The 24,936-nt window shown below is 35.6% G+C and overlaps 1 protein-coding gene across 3 annotated transcripts in view; it reads right to left on the bottom strand.

Moving 5' to 3' along the window:
• The window catches only part of LOC115213822 (MAM and LDL-receptor class A domain-containing protein 1-like), a 382,250-nt gene that overhangs the window by 315,807 nt on the left and 41,507 nt on the right, over positions 1–24,936 (bottom strand). For all 3 annotated transcript variants that reach the window (XM_036504533.1, XM_029782714.2, XM_036504532.1), the window contains exons 17-28: positions 24,755–24,865; positions 22,918–23,008; positions 20,973–21,116; positions 17,151–17,312; positions 13,590–13,769; positions 10,990–11,184; positions 9,004–9,266; positions 5,975–6,056; positions 4,201–4,356; positions 3,474–3,662; positions 1,285–1,437; positions 13–144 (exon numbers count right to left, since the gene is read on the bottom strand). In XM_036504533.1, the coding sequence (XP_036360426.1) occupies positions 13–144; positions 1,285–1,437; positions 3,474–3,662; positions 4,201–4,356; positions 5,975–6,056; positions 9,004–9,266; positions 10,990–11,184; positions 13,590–13,769; positions 17,151–17,312; positions 20,973–21,116; positions 22,918–23,008; positions 24,755–24,865 (1,858 nt within the window). The remainder of the gene's footprint in view (positions 1–12; positions 145–1,284; positions 1,438–3,473; positions 3,663–4,200; positions 4,357–5,974; positions 6,057–9,003; positions 9,267–10,989; positions 11,185–13,589; positions 13,770–17,150; positions 17,313–20,972; positions 21,117–22,917; positions 23,009–24,754; positions 24,866–24,936) is intronic.

Genomic DNA, 24,936 nt, shown 5'->3' with positions numbered 1-24,936 from the left:
ATGCTAACTCACCTTTGATATTTGTGTGGTCCGTGAGAGGGCCTAACGCTTTGGATTTTACATCAGCTTTCTGAATGAGCCAATCAAAGTCATTTTCATCTGACATTTCCCAGTCACAGATTCCATTTTCAAAGTTACATGTTCCTGAAATATAATTTAAATTTGAGTGATAAAAAAAAGAATCATTACATATGTGTTTTGGGGGTTTGAAGAGTCTATTTCATGATTATTTCCTTTAGCCAACCCTTACCTGTTTCCATGTAAGGTAAACACACACACACAACAGGATTCTTTCAGTTTCCATCTATCAAATCTACTCACATGGCTTTAATCCATATTAAGCAACTATCCTCATTTAAGGACAGTTCTATTTGTTTTATTTACTGCAATATTGTTTTATTTACTGGACGCTTACATAGGCGCAGGAGTAGCTGTGTGGTAAGTAGCTTGCTAACCAACCACATGGTTCCGGGTTCAGTCCCACTGCATGGCATCTTGGGTGAGTGTCTTCTGCTAAAGCCCCGGGCCGACCAATGCCTTGTGAGTGGATTTGGTAGACGGAAACTGAAAGAAGCCTGTCGTATATATGTATATGTATATATATATATATGTATGTGTGTGTTTGTGTGTCTGTGTTTGTCCCCCTAGCATTGCTTGACAACCGATGCTGGTGGGTTTACGTCCCCGTCACTTAGCGGTTCGGCAAAAAGAGACCCGATAGAATAAGTACTGGGGCTTACAAAGAATAAGTCCCGGGGTCGATTTGCTCGACTAAAAGGCGGTGCTCCAGCATGGCCGCAGTCAAATGACTGAAACAAGTAAAAGAGAGTAAAAGAGTAAAGAGTATATGTTTGTTATCCCTAGTTATATAACTAACTTCAAAATTTCGACAGTGAACCTAGTTTAAAATAGCATTCTAAACATGAACAATTACATCATCCACCAAATCAAAGCCATGAGATAATGCATAATTTATTCAAAACAAGGTGAATAAATAAGCATTATATTTGGTATGGCCTCACCTGGCACCTGTGCGGGTGGCACGTAAAAATCACCCACTACACTCACAGAGTGGTTGGCGTTAGGAAGGGCATCCAGCTGTAGAAAATTTGCCAGATAAGACTGGAGCCTGGTGCAGCCTTCTGGCTTCCCAGATCCCCGGTCGAACCGTCCAACCCATGCTAGCATGGAGAACAGACGTTAAACGATAAAGATGATGATGATGATGATGATGATGATGAATTCTGACTGCAAAAGGGTTAAAAAAAAAACAAAAAAAATTACCTTGTTTATTACACTGGCCACTGCGAACAGTAAAATCATCAATGGCAATGTCTCCATCGTATTTACCACCAACAATAGCTTGGAAATAAATCTGATATTGCTTATGAGAATTTATTTGTATTGATGATAACTGCCAGTCAGAATTTTGATGTCCTGGAAGTGAAAATAAAAAAAATAAAGTGAAAAACTGAAAGTTTTGTTCAAAAATATTACAAAGTATGGAATAAAACAAAAGAAAAAAAACAGTAAAACAAATGTAATTTAGTTAATAATGATTTTGTTATTCATTAATGAAACTGTTAACTAGCTGAAAATATAATTATTCAAACTTTGGATTTCTTTTTTTTTTCTTTTAATATCTTTTCTTCTTTTAATAAGGTAAATGAGCTTGCAGAATTGTTCAACACACCGGGCAAAGCATTTAGCAGCAGTTTGTCTGTCTTTACATTCTGAGTTCAAATTCTGCTGAGGTCAACTTCACCTTTCATCCTTTTGGGGTTCAATAAAATAAATACCAGTTGAGTACTGGGGTTGATGTAATTGACCTATCTCCACCCTCAAAATTGCTGGCCTTGTGCCAAAATTTGAAATCAATATTTGGTGGGATTAGGATGTTTGTATTTAAAATTAAGGAAGAAGAAAAATGACGCACAGAATACATGCATTTAATACTTTTTTTGTTTATTTAATTACAAAAGCTTTAAAATTTCTAATCCAAGTGATCTTAATCTCAGTATATGTGATAGATTAAGAATTAGCAAGAATATGTAAGCTTAACATCTGAGAGAACCTGGTATCATTGTTTTTATTTGGTTGTTATTATCCCTTTTGATACCAACTCACTTGAGACTAATCTTAGGTCCATGACAACTAACTTAGTATTGTTATATTTTGGAATAGTAATTATTATGTTTTTATGCCAAATAAACACAAGCACTATATATTTATTATATTATTATTATTATTATTATCATTATTATTATTATTATTATTATTATTATTCAGGTCACTGCTTGGAATTGAACTCAAAATCTTGTGGTTAGTAGCCAGTACTCTTAACTACTGTGCCATATGCCTGTGGACTATATATTTGTTTTTCAATTCAGCTTTATTACTGTTCTTATTTTAGTGTCCTTTGTCTTAAATCTTTCATCACACATCCTGTGACCTCTTCAGTGATTCTATGGATTAAACAGGAGGAGACACATGGTTTGGAGAATCACTGAAGAGGTTAAAGGATGTCTAATGAAAGATTTAAGACAAAGGACAATAATAAACATAATAAACAATAATAAATCTCTGAGCGAGGTATAAATAGTAGCTGCACGACATTGTGAAGTATATTTGCCACTTAAATGTGGCTAACCCTTAAGGGTGGATGCTACTATAGCTTGTGGCCCCAGGAGGACACCTCCTCCATCTGGCTATTGACACACTTTCTGTGCCCTATCAGTATTTGCGAAGGGAAGCCATCCCTCCCATCTTCAATCTGACATGATACACATGGACTCAAGTTGCTGGGTATTGACCCGTCATCAGCATGTGACAATCACTGATAGCCGATGAAGGAACCCACTTTTTCCTCATCAATTTGTGATTGTCACATGCCAATGACGGGTCAATACCCAGAACCTCGAGTCCGTGTGTATCATGTCAGATTGAAGATGGGAAGGATGGCTTCCCTTTGAAAATACTGATAGGGCACAGAAAGTGTGTCAATAGCCAGCTGGAGGAGGGTGTCTTCTGGGGCCACAAGCTACAGTAGCATCCACCCTTAAGGGTTAGCCACATTTAAGTGGCAAATGTACTTGACAATGATAAAGTTATAGTGAAGAACAAATGTACAGTGCATGTGTTTATTTAACAAAATAAAAAAGAAATATGGCCATCCCTAAGTATAAACAATATCTGTTTCTACACACGATTTCACATCAGGAATCTTACAAAACAAATACATAAACATAACAACTAACTTAGTGTTTTGAAGAAATCTCAATTAAAATCTTCCATCATGAAGATTTTAATTTATGTTAATTTATGTTTCAAATACCGGTTTAATGATGGCATCATTATTTTGCTAAATTCTTCTTCATTTTCAAAATTTATAGAAACAAAGACAACTTATTTCAACAGAAGACTGAAGTCAAAAGGCCTAATTCAAGAACAATGAAAGGTAAATTCCAACTTACCGAATCGATTCCAGAGAAATGAAGCACGATTTCCACTCAGGAGATAGATAGAGAGCATTCCAACATTTCCTTTCATATTGAAGTAGAACTCAACACACGATGAGGAACTGTCTAGCTTGATGACTGGTGAGAAGAGTCGGACTTTGGAATTTGGTTTTGTGTTACTGCCCTCCACAAACATATAATGACCTGCAGTATAAGATGGTACATCAATCTTAATCTATCTAAGATAAAGAGAAAATTATTTACTGCCCCTGTTGCTGCCATGTAAGAAGCACCCAGTCCACTCTGTAAAGTGGTTGATATTAGATGGAGCATTCAGCTGTAAAAAAATACCAAAACAAAACTCACCAGTATTGGTGCCATGTAAAAAGCACCCAGTGCACACTGTAAAGCAGCTGGTGTTAGGAAGGGCATCAAGCCATAAGAATTATACCAAAACAAAACTTGCCAGAGTTGGTGCTATGTAAAAAGCACCCAGTGCACACTGTAAAGTAGCTGGTGTTAGGAAGGGCATCAAGCCATAAAAGAAACACATGCCAAAACATAGTGGAGCTTGGTGCAGTCCTCTGGATTGCCAGCTCCTGCCAACCCATCTGACCCATGTGAACATGGAAGACAGACATAAATGATAATGATGAAGATGATACCAATCCATCTGAAACTGAATAAATAAGCATTATATTTGACAAAGTAATCTGCTTGCTAAAGGGTAAAGTCAAAATACCTTTGTTAGACCTGTAAGTATGGTCAGATAAAGGACCTGTATTGAGGGTTGATGTGCTGCCTTGATGCCTAACCCAGGGTTTCTTCCCATGGGTATCTTGCTGGAAACCACAAATATCTTTATTTTCAAAATCACAGGATAATGATTGACTGAAATCTGCAAAAGAAAAAGAAAAAAAAAGTAAAAATCGAAGTTTGAGAAGTAGAGTCCATTGGCTAACTTACATCATATTACTTATATTACAGATACTAATTTTATTGAATTTGGATGGGTGCAGGAGTGGCTTTGTGAAATAAGATGTTCACTTCCCAAGTGTATAGCTTCAGGTTTAATCCCACTGAGTGATACCATGAGCAAGTATCTTCTACTATAGTTCCAGGCCAACCAACGACTTGTGAGAAACCAAAAGTGTCCATCTATCATATATATTATCAATAATAAAAGGGTAAAATTAATTAATTATTAATTAATTTTACCAAGTAGTGTTCAGTATGTAAAAAGACCATTTACGGTATATTTAAAACATTATGTTATATAATTAGGGTTCAGTAAAATAATTTACTTTACCACACACCGAACTTTTAGAAATAGCAGCCAAAAAATCTTAGCTATTTCTTCTACTATAAGAAAAATCTCCCAGACAATGCATACTCAAAAATTATATAACGTATATAATTATAACGTATATATATATATATACATATATATATATATATATGTATATATTAGGCATAAGTATAGTTGTCACTAAAATGACAGAGGAATTAGTCAGCACCAGCATTGCTAGAAATAAGAGTCAAAACAACTCTTAGACACATGAGAGCATTTTTCTAATGAATGATAAGGGAGACAAGTACCTTATGGTAAGTCATATCATCGATGATTCGAGATTTGATTAATCTTCATCCGTGACTTACCTTAATAAAAACATATTTCTCACTTCACCATTTTCGGAATCAGTCAATGTTTCCTATGGTGTTCTCTATAAGACCGACAAGACAAGTCAAGTTCTTAACCCTCAGCAACAGAACAATGGGTCACTGACAAAGATTGATCAAATCTGAAATCGGTGTCAATATGTCTCCACCTTGCTTGCCATTGGGAGCTTGTCTCTCTTGTCAGTTGTTAGAAAATTAATCTTACGGGGCTAAGAGTTGTTTTGACTCTTATTTTTAGAAGTGTTGCTGCTGAATAGCACCCTCATTCACTTTAGTGATGACTATATTTGTTACCTTTTGGTTGTAAATTGCAAATAGCCACCCTAATAATTTATAATTCTCATTCCACCGTTTTCAGAATCAGTCAATGTTTCCTAAGGTGTTCTCTGTAAGGCTGATAAGGTGAGTCGAGTTTTTAACCCTCAGTAATGAAGTAATGGGTCACTGATGAAGATTAATCAAGATTAATCACCTTGTTGGAATGTTTGTTCTGATCTCTGTTTTGAACAATTGTGAAGATCCTTTCACATGAAACAGTTGGTTACCTTGTTAACCCACAATAAAGTATATATATCAGAGTTAAACATAAAAAGCATAATAATTTTCTCTTCACCAAATAGCCTTGCTTGAAGTGTGGGTACTTATGTTTCTTAATGTCTTTTAAACTTATACTGAAAATTTGCAAATTTTACTTGATGCCTTCTGCAAATGCAGCCATCATATGTTATGTCAGATTCTGATTTTTATATGTTATTAACTTATCAGAATTTATCTTCAGCACAAATAAAACAGAAACAAAAAAGAAATGTGGTGATTGAAAAGTATTGCTTACTTACCATTCTTGCAAGCTCCGTGTGTTATAGAAACATCATCTAAAGCTGTGATGCCAAAAGAATCACTTCGAATTTCAAACACAACCTTAAAACAAATAAATTGATAAAATTTTGAAATGGAAAATGAATTATTTAACTAACATTTTATTGAAGAATCTAAAAAGAGAGAAAATAGACAGCTTCTGACAATGCAGAAAATTTAACAAAACCTTTATATTTCAATCACAAAGGCCCGTCTTCAGAAGGAAAAACAGTCTAAGAAAAGTCCAGTTACGTAGGATTTGTTGACCCATTCAATTTACCTAGCGTTCATGCATATCCTCTATTCTTTTTTAAGCTCAGTCACACTTCAGGCTACTGGATTCTTCACTAACAGCTCCTTTGTTTCTTTCTATTTGGTGTTGCCTATATTCTTTTATTCTTTTACATGTTTCAGTGATTTGGTGGCCATGGTGGAGCACCACATTTAGCTGAACAAATCAACCCCAGGACTTATTCTTTGTAAGCCTGGTACTTATTCTATCAGTTGCTTTTGCCAAACCGCTAAGTTGTGGGGACATTAACACACCAACATCGGTAATGAAGCGATGGTGATGGTAGTGGCAAAACCATAGACACAAAGACACACACACACACACGAATATATATATATATACATGGAGGCGCAATGGCCTAGTGGTTAGGGCAGCGGACTTGCGGTCGGAGGATCGCGGTTTCGATTCCCAGACCGGGCGTTGTGTGTGTTTATTGAGCGAAAAAAACACCTAAAAGCTCCACGAGGCTCTGGCAGGAGGTGGTGATCCCTGCTGTACTCTTTCACCACTCTAAAGGCGGTGCTCCAGCATGGCCGCAGTCAAATGACTGAAACAAGTACAAAAAAAAAAAAAAAATACATATACATACATACACACATATATATATACATATCTTCGGGAATATGATTCCAAACTTACAGGGTAAAATTCAATTTAGTAATACTAAATCAAATTTCACAATATATAATACATGTATAAAAATTAGAGAAGAACCACCATGTAGCAATTCAATAATGATATACTTAAATCATACCATACAGAAAAAAATTAAATATATGATAAAACATTTACTTAAAACTAAATTAAGTACGAAATAATAAATAAATAGTATATAATTTGTATATAGTATATAAATTAGTAAATAATTATATACTATTTATTTATTATTTCGTACTTTATTTAGTTCTAGGTAAATGTTTTATCGTATCTTTAATTTTTTCTATATGGCGTGATTTAATTATATCGTTGTTGAATTGCTACATGGTAGTTCTTCTCTAATTTATATACGTATATTATATATACATATATATATATATATATATATATATATGATGGGCTTCTTTCAGTTTCCGTCTACCAAATCCACTCACAAGGCTTTGGTTGGCCTGAGGGTATAGTGGAAGACACTTGCCCAAAGTGCCACACAGTGGGACTGAACCCGGAACCACATGGTTGGGAAGCAAACTTCTTACCACGCCACACACTTTCAATTTATAGTTCTGCTTTACTTCAATCAAAAGACTGTCTACTTAGTCTTTTAATTACTTTATCCCTTGTCTGGTTTGTTTCAGGTCATGTGAAGGTGTGTGGTTTTGTGGTTAGGGTATTTGGCTCATGACTGTAAGGTTGTGAGTTCAATTCCTAGCAATGCATTGTGTCCTTGAACAAGACACTTTATTTCACATTGCTCCAGTTCACTGAGCTGACAAAATATGAGTAGTACCTGTATTTCGAAGGGCCAGCCTTTTCACATTCTGTGTCATGCTGAATCTTCCTGAGAACTACAATAAGGGTACACATGTCTGTAGATTACCCAGATACTCGCACGTTAATTTCATGAGCAGGCTGTTCCATTGATCAAAACAACTGGAACCCTTGTTGCAACTGACAGAGCACCAGCTTTTTTATTCTCTCAAGCAGAAAATACATCTTTCCATATCCTTTTTAGTAAGTTGATAGATTGATGTTTGTCATACATATTTGTTTCATATATTCTTGTATATATGTTGTTGTCTTGTCCCTTCATAGCATAAGCCCACTGTTCCATGTCTCATTGATCCCACCCTTTGTTATTCTCTATTTTCTAATTTTTTTCTAATAGAATTCCACATTAAGTCTAATAGTGTGCTGAAATAGTGATCCTGTTATCAATGCTGAAACTATCAAATTTCAGTCAACAGCTGAAGAAGGGATATTTGTCTTTGGGATATTTATGCTTTTCCTTATCCTGTTCATTTCATTTGTTCCCAAGCCTGATTACTTTTTTTCTCCCTTTGTTATTTCTTGTTGTATTCGTAATTGTGTACCATGTTCTCGTTTTCTTTTTGTTTGTTTGTTTTTTCCATCCTTGTTGCCACACACATTCACTAGCTTTTTTACAAAGGGGTCTAATGCTCTTAGCTTAGACTTTTTTAGGGACAAGCACATGGAACCATCTCAAGTGTAACTATCCAAAATCGTTATGACTTATGGTACTTGACTGATGAAAGGAAGCCAAGAATGACCTGTCTTTTTTGCCTAAGATTTTGAGAGGGAAAAGTGGTTGGAATTTTAATTTTAATGTTGAATTTCAAAGTTAATTTCAAATACCACCATACAGGCATAGAATAAATATTTATATACTATTTATAGAAGGTAAACTATTATTACAACAGGTAAGAAAAACTCAATTTAAGACTTAAAACATATTCAAAATTTAGAATTAAAAAATATCAAATACAGAATGCATAACAAGACTGCATTTTGAACATATACACAGAGAGATATTTGTTTTTACACACACACATGTGTGTGTATGTGTGTGCATGCATGCATATATATGTGTGTGTGTATATATATATATATATATATTATATATATATATATATATATATATATACATATATGTATATATAATAATAATAATAATAATAATAATAATAATAATAATAATAATAATAATAATAACAATAATAATAATAATAACAATAATAATAATAACTATATATATTGACTTACATTGAACGTTTTGTTTATGTGGACACTGTACATCTCTCTCTCCCACCTTTTAGCTGGAAATCCATTTACAGCTAATACAGGTGAAGATGGTAAATTAAGGCCTTCTTTTATGTACATTCTGAGGGAATTTGAAGAATAACCATATTTGTAATACCAAAATGTAACACAACTTGTATCACTAGTTGGAGTGAAGTCTGGACTGATAAGCCGGAACTTTTTGTTTGGTTGATTTAAATGTTTAACAAATATATAGCGACCGCCGTCTAAAGTGGAAAATAAGAGAAAATAATTAAAAAAATATGCTTTTAAAAAAGTTTGCCAAAACACAGAAATTTGTAAAATAAAGTAGTATTTTGCAGTGGGGCGGGATTATCTTGAAATTTTTTCCTTTCTTTAGCTGTAACAGAGAATTTTAAAAAAGACATATAATTTTTTTAACCCTTTCGTTACCGTATATATTTTGAGATGCTCTGTGTTTCTTTCAATTATTTTAAATATAACAAAGAATTTAGTAAAATAACTTAGTCATCATTAAGCTAGTGCTGGGAACATAAATTGTGACTAAGGTTTGGTGGAAGATTTTAATTCAAAACTTATGAAAACAAGACATTTGTACTACAGAGCCAGAGCCAGTTTCAGCCGGGTTGGTATCAAAAGGGTTAATCATAGATTATCAAAGACTATAAAGTTTTGTATCTTAATGGAAATATTAATAGAATGTTAAGTCACAATAAAGGAATATTGTTTATACATACACACATAACTCCAAAGACAAAGAAATAAGAACCGACAGTATGGTGGAAGCCAAATCCACTCATAATAAAAAGGAGTACTGGTGGAATGTCCCAGTGAAAACCTTAATAAAATGCAAAAGTAATAAACCTGACACAATGATTTGAAATAGCGAAGAGAAACTGCATACAATTATGAAAATCAGCTGCCCAGTGGATGTTAACATAAAGCTAAAGATCAGTGGAAAAGAAAATACCTAAGTTGAATTATTGAGAAATTTGCAGTTACTCTATCCAGATTACAAGTTTAGATTTTGTTGTGTCGACGCCCCCAGACGATGAAGTAGACTAGCCCAATACGTATATATAGTGGGAGAAGTCTAGAAGCCAGAGAGTAGTAGAGAGTCAAGAGTAGAGTAGCAGTCGGAGTAGTAGAGGCATCCGAACGTGTGACATAACAGGTTTATATCTAATTACTGGGGCACTGGGATATGTAACACTTTGCCTGAATACCAATCTTGAGAAATTAGGCTTCTCGAAATCAGGAAGGAGGAAGTTGATTTGAAGACTACAGATCCAAACCATCACTGGAACTGTAAAAATCTGTAAAACTTTCCAGAAGTCTATCATTTACGTATATATGAGTATGTCTATATAGAGAGCTATATGCATGAGAATGCATGCATAAAACAAAACATACAAATCTGCACGTATATATACATACAAAAATACCCTGTTGATATTGTTGAAGTTCCAGTGAAGGAGCCTTGGATCTTGGTCAAAAACCAGCTCTTTCCTTATTGGCAAGAAATCTTGAAATAAAAATGAACAATGACTGACTGACTGACCGACTGACATACATACATACATACATACATACATACATACATACATACATACATACATGCATGCATACATACATACACACATGCATACATACATACATACATACATACATACAAATATACATACATAAATACAAACATTACATACACATATATATACGTACGTAATATATATGACAGGCTTCATTCAATTTCCTAAATGTTTTCACATGGCTTTGGTCAGCCCGGGGCTACAATAGAAGACACTTGCCCAATGGGACTGAACCCAAACTCATGTTGTTTGGAAACAGACTTTTGTACCACTCAGCCACACTCACATCTATCTAATTGACTTTTCATCAATTAGAAATTAAAAAAACTATTGAGAATACAAAGAATTCTTTATTACTGCCAGAAATAAAGTTCCTTACCATCTCCAGTATGGTCTTTCATTGATGCTTTCTCACTTAATCCGATTAGCCAATCCCCATCGTCTGATTTATCTTGCTTCCATCCACAGTAATCTTTTGTGAATGTGCAGGAAGTTGAGACATCGACTGGAGCTTTTGTCGCTGCTGGTTTAACGGTTGTCATGCTGCGTTTTACATAAGCTTTGGATGGGATTACTGAAATAATTCAAAATTTAGATTATCAAAAATATAGCTTTGAGATGTACTTGTATGGTACGGGATTTAATTTGAGGCTATGTGTTGAAACTAAGATAAATACACATCATATTAGCAATTAAAAAAAAACTGTTAATTTAGTAAAAATATCATCATTCTTAATTCTCTCTAAAGGAGGCTACGGCAGCAGTACTGGATATTAATAGTTATTGCCAAGCTAACACGGCAGTCCAGATAAATAGGATGAATGCTGCTGTTGATTAGCTCCAAGAAGCCTTTAAAGAGAATTAGAAATAATGATATTTCTATTTTTGAAAACCAGTGGATGTATTCCACTGAATTTAGGTAAATAATCCTTTGAATAGTCGGTCAGTAGCGATGCCTGCTGGGTTCGGCTACTCCACATTGATAAGAGGTAACCACCCCGAAACTAGTCTGTGGATGCCAGACCAGCAAGGGGAAGCTGCTGACCTCCCCTGTTCGAAGGTTATAATGGACACAGGTTTGTGTGTCACATAGCTAGCTAGAGGTGATGGCTTCTTGGAGCTAATCAACGGAAGCATTCATCCTATGCCATGTTAGCTTGGTGAAAACTATTAATATGTTAATTTAGTGTCTTTTGCTTTGTTTGTGGATATATTTCGTTGCCTTTAGTTAGGGAATAGGGCATCCATAGTGTTTTGTCATTCACAATGCACCCTCCCAACCCACCCCTACCACCTGTACTGGAAGTCTTTCTCTTCTAACCTCTACCAGAAGCCTAATGGTTACCCATATGGAATGCTCTCTCCACTTTCCCTTTCCCTCCATCCCTATCTAGTGTTTATCTCCTGGTAAATATAGTGATTGTGAAGTGGATAAAATGATGGTGAAGTGTATGCAAGTTGAAGTCTATTTGTATGTTTACGATGTCTACCAAATGCACAAGCGAGCTTTCTTTTCAGATTCAAAATGTCTTCCATCCCTGGGTCTTGCTGGCCCACACCCTCAGAGTTGGTACACTTAATGTTGGCACATTGAAAAGTATGTTTGGTGAAATTGTTGAGATGTTTGAACTGAGGAGTGTAGATTTGTGTTGCATCCAAGAGGTAAGGTGGAGAGGGGCTTCTGTTAGGTTCCTCACAGGCCAAGAACATAGGTATAAGATCTTCTGGGTAAGGAACATTGATGGGGTTGGGGGCGTGGGTATACTCCTTGCTGAGGAATAGGTTGATAAGGTAATCGAGGTAATTAGAGTCTGTGATAGAATTCTTAGACTAGTCCTGCAACATTAGACTAGTCCTGCAGAATTAGACTAGTCCTGCAACATTGAATAGCAACCATTATCTGGGCCTATGCCTCTCAGCCCGGTCTGCTTGATGAATAGAAAGGCCAATTTTATGACACTCTCTTGCAGACTACCTCATTGACGAATGACAGGGACCTTCTCTTTGTGGCTGGTGACTTCAATGGGCATGTTGGACAATATCTGGGAAGCTTCCATGGAGTGCATGGTGGCAACAGATTTGGTTCTTACAATGAGGAGGGAACCAGACTGCTGGAGTTCTGCGATGAAAATGATCTTATGGTCTGTAATACTAACTTCAGGAAACCTGCCAGTCACCTGTTCACCTACAAGCCCAATAGGTACACTAGTCAGATGGCTGCTTATAAATGCCAAAACTTTTCCAGGTGAAGAATGCACCCCACTACATAGGTTAGTTGTTAGTGACTTCAGGATCAGGGCTAAATGGCTTCCCAGAAGAAGACCAGTGTGGAAAAGCAGGGTCTGAAAGCTTGAACATTGAGGTTGATGTAATTGATTATGCCACTGCTTATGATTGCAGGCTTTGTGCCAAAATTTTGGTACCATTTTTATTATGGTAAAATTTTCATCATGCTAATTGCAACCTCGTTACTGATGTAGATCCACTGCAACATCATGAATTCATGTCTGTGACCGGGTTGCAATTGATGCCATATGCCTGTGGCATAGTGGTTAAGAGCGCTGGCTACTAACCCCAAGATTCTGAGTCTGATTCCAAGCAGTGACCTGAACAATAATAATGATAATAATAATAATAATAACATCGAAGAATAATAACATTGAAGAATACCCAGGTCCGAAATTTCCCCAAGACACCTGAAGAAGGCTGGAGGGTATATCAGCCGAAACATTGTGTTAATAACAATCAAGATGAGGACAAATATCCGTCGAATGTAAATAATGTACATAATTCCTCATCTCTTAAATATAGAACTGTATACATGGTTATCTCAGAAAAGGAAAGGAGAAAGACAGAGACATTGAGAAGGGGAGAGAAAGAGCGAGAAAAGAGAGGCAAAAAATTGAAATACATAAGCATGTATTTCTAATTAGACACAAGATATAATAAAATAATGCTATCATCTGCAGAGGGACTTACTTCTGCAGCCTTCGTTTATAAAAGTGATGTCATCCAGAGCTATGCCACCTTGTTCTTTGCCATTGATGCCTTCAAATACGACAGAATAAGGTTTCTTTATCCTTGGTAGAGATACCTGGCCTTGTAACCATGCTTTACCTTGGTTTCCTTCTAATTGCCAAATGGTAATATTGCTTGAGCCTGGATAAAGCATGAAAAATATTAAAAAAAGAAAAAAGATATTAAACAACTGGAATTATATTTGAATTATTTGTCCATCAAAATACATTACTATATAAATTCAAAGATGTACATAATATATATATATATATATATAACAATTAAGGATAACTTCTTAATAAGGAATCTTAACAAGAAATTATCAGGTAGATAGCGTGAAAAACCTCATAAGAGAAAAATTTCGAAAATAATTCTTTCTTATTGAACATATTAATTTATATATAGAGGGCATTATTACACATACATGCCACACGCTAAGAGGGACATTTGGTAGAAACGACTAATGTCCCTCTTAGCGTGTGGCATGTATGTGTAATAATGCCCTCTATATATAAATATATATATATATATATATATATATATATATATATATATATATATATACATATATATAATTAATCCAAACAAGAACGCAAAAAACACAACAATGCGAGGACGTGGAACAAATATAGTATTATTGGACGCTCAGGAAAGAAAGAAAGAAGGCGGGTTTAACGTTTCGAGTGGAGCTCTTCGTCGGAAACATAGGAGAAGGAAAGATCCAAAGAAGGGAAGACAGAGGAAAAAAAATCGCCAACGGTACACATGCGGTCACATATTATCATCATCATCATCATCATCATCACCATCGCCATTGTCATCGTTATGCTCCAATGTCTGCATCAGGATGGTTTCCATGGTTGGATGCCCCTCCTAATTTCAACCACTTTACAGCATGTACAGGGTGTTTTTTTTATGTCATTGGCACTACTGAGGTTTCCATACAGCTGACATGACCACAAAACCCAAAAGTGGGGTGAATTTATGCAGGATGATGAGGGTTAAAGTATGAGAGAAAGGGGCAGAGGTGGAGAAGGTTCGTGTTGTAGAGAAGCCACATAGTTACTCAGGTTTGGAGAAGAGAGTGAGAATGAGTAAGTAGGAGTCACAAAGAAATAGTGGTGATGAGATGTCCAGGTGGCCCCCAAAGTATATATATATATATTATAGATATATATATATAATATAGTTTATTTAGAGCTTTTTAATGTTAACAATGGAGGCACAATGGCCCAGTGATTAGGACAGCAGACTCGTGGTCGGAGGATCACGGTTTTGATTCCCAGACCGGGCATTGTGTGTGTTTATTTAGCGAAAACACCTAAAGCTCCACGAGGCTCCAGCAGAGGGTGGTGGCGACCCCTGTTGTACTCTTTTGCCCCAACTTTCTCTCACTCTCTCTTCCTGTTTCTTGAGTAATGCTGCGATGGACTGACGTCCCGTCCAGCTGGGGGGAAACCCATACACCATAGAAACCGGGAAACTGGGCCCATGAGCCTGGCTAAGCTTGAAAAGGGTGCATAAATAATAAAATGTTAACGATAACTCTCATTGATATACAGATAGGAATATGTAGTGCTCGTTTTGAGCTATATTCAAAATAATATTTTTGTGGAGGCAACGCAGGTGGAGTCAAAAAGAACATAATTAAAATACCCATTCGAAAATTTTACAAATATATATATTCTCGATAAAATGGAAATAAAAATTACAGAATACATAAATATACACAAATAGACAAATGTCGATGTAATACATGAAACACGATTGGATTTAAGAAAAATTTCTATTGTAAGTACATTTAAAATTGTAATACTTTAGTATGAGGAAATTAAATATGAAATATATATTTATGCATTCTGGAATTTTATTTCCATTTTATAGAGAATATATGTTTTTACATAGGTTTCGAATCATCATCATCATCATTGTTTAGTGTCCGCTTTCCATGCTAGCATGGGTTGGATGGTTCAACTGGGGTCTGGGAAGCCAGAAGGCTGCACCAGGCCCAGTCTGATCTGGCAATGTTTTTACGGCTGGATGCCCTTCCTAACACCAACCACTCTGTGAGTGTAGTGGGTGCTTTTTACGTGCCACCGACACAGGTGCCAGACGAGGCTGGCAAATGGCCACAATCGGATGGTGCTTATGTTCTTTTAGACTTTGCCTGTGTTGCCTCCATAAAAATATTATTTTATATACATATATATATACACACACACACACAGATTGCCATGGGTAACTTGTCAACATTTTATATTTTTTATTTCACATATGATTTTGTCAACTACACAGTATTCTTTTCTTTTCTGCTCAAGGCACAAGGCCTGAAATTTTGGGGGAGGGGACCAGTCAATTAGATCGACACCAATATGCAACTGGTACTTAATTTATTGACCCCGAAAGGATGAAAGGCAAAGTCAACCTCGGCGGAATTTGAACTCGGCAGAAAACCCTGGTTGGCAGTCCATCATTCTGAGTTGTTTTACAGGGATCAGAAAAACTGAAGGCCCGCTGCAATAAGTGTGTGAATCCGAGAGGGGAATATGTTGAATAAAATTATGATTAACTGATTCTCCTGTATTTTCTTTTGCTCAAAGCCAGGAACTTTTCAGCAGCCCCTCATACATGCATACTAAAATACATATAAACATATGTATACATATATACATAAATACATATTTACATGCATACATACTTACATTCATACGTACATACATACATATGCATATATATATATATATATATATATATATATATATATATATATATATATATATATTATATATATATATTATATATATATATAAGACTTGAGGAATGGAGTAGATAAGATCCAGGCTACATACATTTCATGACGAGTGGAATTTCAATCCTTGTGTCTTATATGAATATATATATATATGTACTTATATATCATCATCATCATCATCATCAATACATATAGTTTACACAGAAAAACCTTTTACATACATACTCACACACAAACACACATGTGCAAATGCACATACACACACACACACCCATACACACATAGATACCTTTCTATTGTGGGTCAAAGCCTGGAATTTGTGGGGATTGAGGTAGTCGATTACATCGACCCCTGTGCTTGACTGGTACTTAATTTATTGACCCTGAAAGGATGAAAAGCAAAGTCAACCATGGCAGAATTTGAACTCAGAAAGTAGTACCAGACGAAATACCTATTTCTTTTCTACCCACAAAGGGCTAAACACAGAGAGGACAAACAAGGACAGACAAACGGATTAAGTCGATTACATCGACTCCAGTGCGTAACTGGTACTTAATTTATCGACTCTGAAAGGATGAAAGTCAAAGTTGACCTCGGCGGAATTTGAACTCAGAATGTAGTGGCAGACGAAATACCACTAAGAATTTCACCTGGCATGCTAACAATTCCGGCAGCACACTGCCTTATACATACACACGCAGATATAGAATCATAATGGTCAATAGTGTTACTACCTACTTATTTCACTAAAAGGAATCAATTATACAAACCTGCAACGGTGATTACAACTGACAGTCTACTAATGTCTTTCCCATTCATGTTATACCAGAACTGCAGACACTTATCAGAAGTAAGTGGTTGGAAAAGTGGACTAACTAACCAAGCTCGGCCTGGGTCATTTCCTTTTGCTTTTTCAATATATTGGTAGTGACCTGAAAGAAGGTTAAATTATTTATGCAATTCTTTGCTGTTAAAGACATGAAAAACGATACAATACAGCTACTGGATATTTTGCATTAATGTTTTCTGATAATGTAAAGCTGAGATTAAATCATTTTTTGTTAAATCAGTCTTTCTGATTTAACGGGATTTGTTATATTTCATTTTTGGATTTGGTTTGCAAGATTCTTTATATGAGTTCGTGTGTTGAAGCATATTCTGTTGTGTCAAGGAGAGTCATTTTATTTTTTTTTGCCTTATAATTTAACACACTGACCGGTAAAATTTCCACTTATTTCTTATTTTTATTTTCCTAAAATTTTCGTTGTGTCTTGCAACCTTTTCAATAGTCTTGACTATGTCCATTATTGAAAAGGTTGCAAGACGCAACGAAAATTTTAGGAAAATAAAAATAAGAAATAAGTGGAAGTTTTAGGAAAATAAAAATAAGAAATAAGTGGAAATGTTAGGAAAATATAAGTAAGAAATAAGTGGAAATGTTAGGAAAATATAAGTAAGAAATAAATGGAAATTTTAGGAAAATAAAAATAAGAAATAAGTGGAAATTTTAGGAAAATAAAAATAAGAAATAAGTGGAAATTTTAGGAAAATAAAAATAAGAAATAAGTGGAAATTTTAGGAAAATAAAAATAAGAAATAAGTGGAAATTTTAGGAAAATAAAAATAAGAAATAAGTGGAAATTTTAGGAAAATAAAAATAAGAAATAAGTGGAAATTTTAGGAAAATAAAAATAAGAAATAAGTGGAAATTTTAGGAAAATGAAAATAAGAAATAAGTGGAAATTTTAGGAAAATGAAAATAAGAAATAAGTGGAAATTTTAGGAAAATAAAAATAAGAAATAAGTGGAAATTTTAGAAAAATAAAAATAAGAAATAAATGGAAATTTTAGGAAAATAAAAATAAGAAATAAATGGAAATTTTAGGAAAATAAAAATAAGAAATAAGTGGAAATTTTACCGGTGAGTATGTTAAATTAAAGGCACAAAAAGAAAATGACTTTCCTCAGACACAACAGTGATTTGTCATAGTTTTATGACTAAGATATACAATTGTCTCACTGCTTATTTGGTAGATTCAACATGCACATCTAAATAAATCTAAATTGTAGAAATACCTATATATCTATCTGTCTGTCTGTCTATGTGTGTGAGGTGTGTGTGTGTGTATATATGTTTGTACATATATATGTACATGAATATATATAAATACATATGACGGCTGTCCACTCATCATTATCATCATTGTCATCATCATTGTCATCATAATCATCATCGTTGTCATCATTGCCATCTTTATCATCATCATCACCATCATCATTGTCATCATAATCATCATCCTTCTTGATACTGGGTAATAACTATCATCATCATTATCATCATTATCATCATAATCATCATCGTTGTCATCATTGTCATCTTTATCATCATCATCATCATCACCATCATCATTGTTGTCATCATCATCATCCTTCTTGATACTGGGTAATAACTATCATCATCATTATCATCATTATCATTATAATCATCATCGTTATCATCGTTGTCATCTTTATCATCATCATCACCATCATCATCATCATCCTTCTTGATACTGGGTAATAATTATCATCATGATTATCATCAGTCATCACCATCATCATCATAATCATCATCGTTGTCATCATTGTCATCATTAACATCATCATCAGCACCATATCATTGTCATCATCATCATCATCCTTCTTGATACTGGGTAATAATTATCATCATTATCATCATCATCATTGTCATCATCGTCATCATCATCATCATCATCACCATCATCATCTTTGGTGTTGTTGTCATCATTGTCATCATCATCATTGTCATCGCCATCATCACCATCATCATCTTTGGTGTTGTTGTCATCATTGTCATCATCATCATCATTGTCGTCAATATTTGGTCCTTTCAACAGAATCCAATGAGCTACAAGACAGTGCCGAGCTCTTGGCTGGATACTCTTTCTAATGCCAGTTTCTTGCCAGAGTGTAGCAGGTACTTTTTCCATGACACCGGTATTAGTGAGGTGTCCAAGTAACTCACGAAACAAAGAAAAGACCTTCAACTGAGTGGGATAGTAGTATAAGGCGGGAGGAGACATCATCATATCAGGTGCTGAGAGGCAAGTATATCTGTCTTGCTGTAGAGGAGAGAATGGTTACTCTGTTTTATATAAGGGTGGAAGTAACTGAAAAGAAGACAACGAGGGCAGTGATCTGGTATCAGAGAGCATTGTTTCATATTTTCCTGAATTCATCATCATCATCATCATCGTTTAACGTCCGCTTTCCATGCTAGCATGGGTTATATGGTTCAACTGGGGTCTAGGGAGCCCGAAGGCTGCACCAGGCCAGTCAGATCTGGCAGTGTTTCTACAGCTGGATGCCCTTCCTAACGCCAACCACTCCGAGAGTGTAGTGGGTGATTTTATGTGCCACCGACACAGGTGCCAGACGAGGCTGGTGAACGGCCATGCTCGGATGGTGTTTTTTATGTGCCACCGACACAGGTGCCAGACGAGGCTGGCGGACGGCCACGCTCGGATGGTGTTTTTTATGTGCCACCGACACAGGTGCCAGAATTATGTATAAATATTTTTATGTGAAACTACCAGAACATTAAAGCTAGAAAAAATATGAGAAAACACCATAAAATAGAAGAAACAACCTAATAAAACACATAAATAGTGATAAAAGAATAAAAATAATGAAATACTAAATGATAGAAATTAAAGTCATATCTCTCCTCTTACTCTTTTACTTGTTTCAGTCATTTGACTGTGGCCATGCTGGAGCACCGTCTTTAGTCGAGCAAATCGACCCCAGGACTTATTCTTTGTAAGCCTAGTACTTATTCTATCGGTCTCTTTTGCCGAACCGCTAAATTACGGGGACGTAAACACACCAGCATCGGTTGTTAAGCGATGTTAGGGGACAAACACAGACACACAAACATATATATGATGGGCTTCTTTCAGTTTCCGTCTACCAAATCCACTCACAAGGCTTTGGTAGGCCCGAGGCTATAGTAGAAGACAATTGCCCAAGGTGCTACGCAGTGGGACTGAACCCGGAACCATGTGGTTGGTAAGCAAGCTACTTACCACACAGCCACTCCTGCACTCTTCATGTAAAAGCAGCCCCACAGGTTGCATTCTCCTTGGTTTTGTGGTTTTCCTACCAAGATGTCAGCAAGCAAAGGTTAATAGTAACCACTTAAACATGACACATAGAGTGGATGGTTGCAGTAATATGTTCTAGTCAGTTTAAATGGCATGAGAAAATGCAAATCTTTCATCTTTTAAAACCATTCATCTTTCGAGAGATAAAACATTTTTCTGACATTTATCTATCTGCACATTATATTTTAATTGGTTTGATCTTTGACTATCATTAAGTGTGTTATTCTCGTTGAATATGTATGTATCCAGGAACAAGACATCTGATGAAGATAATAGATAAAACCTTCTCAAAAGAGTAGCTTATCATCCTCTCACAGATACTACAAAGATATATCACTTCTAAAATATAAAATAACATGGAATGGAAAGAGATATAGCTTTAAACATAGATATGAAAAAATACATGGGAAATGGATATTTTAAAATTACCTTGTGCATTCTGTTGTGTGTGATCAAATTTTGGGCCTGTGTTGGTATTTGTAGCTGGGCCCTTCAATTTTATCCAATCAAAATTATCACCAGTACCTTGAACATTTGTCCATAAACAGTTTGGGTCTTCGAAGTCACAATCTCCTGTGAAAAATTATACGGTCAAGATTATTTTTATCGGTGAGCTTGTAAATAATTTTTATGTGATGCAAAACTGTAAGCATGGATGATTATGTAAATATCATTAGTGGAAATTAAGATAAACACCAGTATAAAAAATTTAGTTCCAACATAAGTTTTACCATTGCAGTTATTTGGAACTCAGCATTGGATGTTCCAAGTGCATTTGGTTTCCTAACTGCAATGGGTCGTCAGGGGAGAACTTGATTGCATATTATAAATATCATGTAGTAAAGATTGTTTGCCAACATAACATGGCAGTCCTGGTCTAGGACTGATGTTGCTGTAATTTAACCCCAGGAGACATTGTCTCCAGCTGGTTATACAACATGATCTGTGTCCTTATATTTTCAAACATATATTGTTTTGAGCTGGGTGGGGGTGCTAGATTCCCTTATTCAAAAATATAAGGACACAGATCATGTTGTATAGACAGCTGGAGACGATGTCTCTTGGGGCTAAATTACAGCAACATTAGTCCTAAACCAGGACTGCCATGTTATGTTGGCAAACAATCTTTATTACAAAGTACTGGGAGATGCTCAACTGGTTAAGGTCAAACAATTGACAAGCAAACCTGTGGTATTGAGTAGAATATTTGCTGTGGCCCATCTTTTATATCAACACAAAACAATGTACATAACACTTCCAACCAGTTAAGATTAGAAGCCATGAGAACCAATGCCTGGTACTGCATCAGGGCATTATTATCATTATTATTATTATTATTATTATTATTATAATAATCATCAATAATGAGGAAAAGGTTAGCATGCCGGATGAAATGCTTAGTAGTATCTCATCTGTCTTTATGTTCTGAGTTCAAATTTTGCCAATGTCAACTTTGCTTTTCATCCTTTCAGGGTTGATAAATTAGGTACTAGTCAAACACTGGGGTTGATCTACTTGACTGCCCCCCCCCCCTCACCCCAAACTTTTGGACTTGTGCCTAGATTAGAAAAGATTATTATTATTATTATTATTATGGAAAGCGGACGCTAAACGATGATGATGATGATGATGATTATTATTATTATTATTATAATTATTATTATCATCACCATCATTATTATCATTATTATTCTGCTCTTGTGGCAAAATTTGAAACCATTATTATTATTATTATATTATTATTATTATTGTTGTTGTTGTTGTGTTGTTGTTGTTGTTGTTGTTGTTATCATAATAATGATGTTGAGCAGGTAGAATTGTTAGTGTGTTGGAGAAAATAATTATCTGCCTTTCTTCTGGTTCTTTACGTTGAAATTCTGCCCAAGTTCAATTTTGTTTTTCATCCTTTTCGCTTTGATAAAAGAAGGACTAGTTGAGTATTGACAAGGTGCGAGGTTGTTGGCGATATAATCGACTTCACTCTCTTAAAATTGTTGGCCTTGTGCCAAAATTGGAAACCATTTTTATTGTTGTTATTGTTGTTGTTGTTGCATTAAACGTGATGAGCTAGCAAAGAATCATTAGCACACCAGGCAAAGTACTTAGCAGTGTTTCATGTGGCTCTTTACACGTCCTGGGTTCAAATCTCACCAAGGTCGACTTTGCCCTTCATCCTTTCAGAGTCAATGAAATAAAGAATCAGGCAAACACTGGAGTAAATGTTCTCAACTTGCTCTTCTCGCTAAAATTCTTTCTAGACTTGTGCCAAAATTTGAAATCATTATTATTTCTTCAATTAAAATTCAACATTATGTAGAATTGCTAAGAGGTCAAAGGCCCATTACAATTAAGAATTAAATGAAGATATTACTACCTTTCACTGAACAAGCTCCCAAGGTAAATGAGATGTCATCAAGAGCAATATCACCTCGCTTATTTGGTCCTTTCACAGCTTCAAATATCACCTGAAACAAATTAAATTTTATTTATAACTAGCAGTATCGCCCGGCGTTGCTCGGGTTTGTAAGGGAAATAACTATACAGCATTTTTAGAGAGTTATAGCCAAAAAATAGCAAAAAAATGCATTAAAAATGGAAAAAATATGATGGTAAATTTTTTTTTAAATCGTTGACTCAACGTAGACATTTTTAGAGAGTTACTTCCCTTTAAAAAAATATGCATGAAAATGGAAAAAAATGATGGTAAATTATTTTTAAAATCGTAGACTCATCGTAGACGCGCGCTAATACCCAGAAGGGTTCGATATGAATCACGACTATAAGTTGGTTAAACTGCACCGCAAAATGTGGGAGTAGTTAGGAATCTAAATCGAAGGGGACAGACACTCACACAACTATAGTTTTATATATATATATTTATGGTATAACTAATTAGAAATTAGTAATTTAATGTATACTTATATTTATGATTGTAATTTCATTTTTTGTTTGTTTTAGTTTTGACTTTTCACTTCTTTAGAAATCCAAATTACGGGGATGTAAACACACCAATATTGGTTGTCAAGGGATGTTGGGGGGACAAACACAGACACACAGACACAGACACACACACAAACACACACACACACACACACACACACACACACATACAACGGGCTTCTTTCAGTTTCCATCTATCAAACCCACTCACAAGGCTTTGGTTGGGCCAAGGCTATAGTGGAAGACACTTGTCCAAGGGGCCATGCAGTGGAACTGAACCCAGAACCATGTGGTCAAAAAGCAAGCTTCTTACCACACAACCCTTAACGAATTTGATATGTATTTCTTATTTCTCCTAAATGAATAGCAGAGCATTGAATTTTACTCAAAATATTATGGACAGCGATTATATTGCCCCTTTGCTTTCTTTTAAGTACTTTGACCCCACATCTAAAAAAAATAAGTGTGTGTGTGGGGGGGGGGGGGTCAAATCATAAAAATCTATCCCTCTGTATTTTATTTAATCCCTGATCATCAGTGCTGGATACATATCCGATTGAAAAATATTGTGAAAAAGAACTGAATGTGGTCGATGCCAGTGTTGCTTGACTGGCTTCCATGCTGTTGACACATAAAAATCACCCACCACACTCTTGGAGTGGTAGGCATTAGGAAGAGCGTCCAGCTGTAGAAACCTTTTCTGTTTATTTATGTACCCTTTTCAAGCCTAGCCAGGCTCATGGACCCAGTTTCCCGGTTTCTGTGGCATATGTGCTCCTCCAAGCTGGACGGGATACCAGTCCATCGCAGCATTACTCAAGAAACAGGAAGAGAGAGTAAGAGAAAGTTGGGGTGAAAGAGTACAATAGGGGTGGCCACCACCTCCTGTCGGAACCTCGTGGAGCTTTTAGGTGTTTTCGCTCAATAAACATTCAACGCCCAGTCTGGGAATCGAAATCATGATCCTCTGACCGTGAGTTTGCTGCCCAAACCACTGGGCCATTGCGCCTCCACCTGTAGAAACCTTGCCTGATCAGATTGAAGCCTGGTGCAGCCATCTAGCTTGCCAGTTCTCGGTCAAACCGTCCAATCCATGCCAGCTTGGAAAAACAGACGTTAAATGATGATGATTATTATTTGTCCTTGGTACCACACACTGGGATTGAACCTGAAACCATGCAGTTGGGAAGTGAACTTCTTAACCACAAAGCCATATGGAAGTCTAGCTGTGGAATAAAAATAAATGGAAATGTAAGAAAGTCTTAACTTACTCTGTAAAGATTTTTCGATGTCTTTGCAATATCAATTGTTGCTGTATCCACTTGCCATTTATTAGCTTGGTTTCCAGAAATATGGTAAATTCTGTCCATAGTATTGCCAACCTGTAAAAGACAGATGAATATATTTCTTTTAATTCCATCACATGTTATTTTTTACCTCTTGTTTGTTTTAA

The sequence above is a fragment of the Octopus sinensis genome, linkage group LG7 (assembly GCF_006345805.1).
Source record: "Octopus sinensis linkage group LG7, ASM634580v1, whole genome shotgun sequence".
Lineage (NCBI taxonomy): Eukaryota > Metazoa > Mollusca > Cephalopoda > Octopoda > Octopodidae > Octopus > Octopus sinensis.
This window is presented reverse-complemented; position numbering and strand designations above follow the sequence as displayed.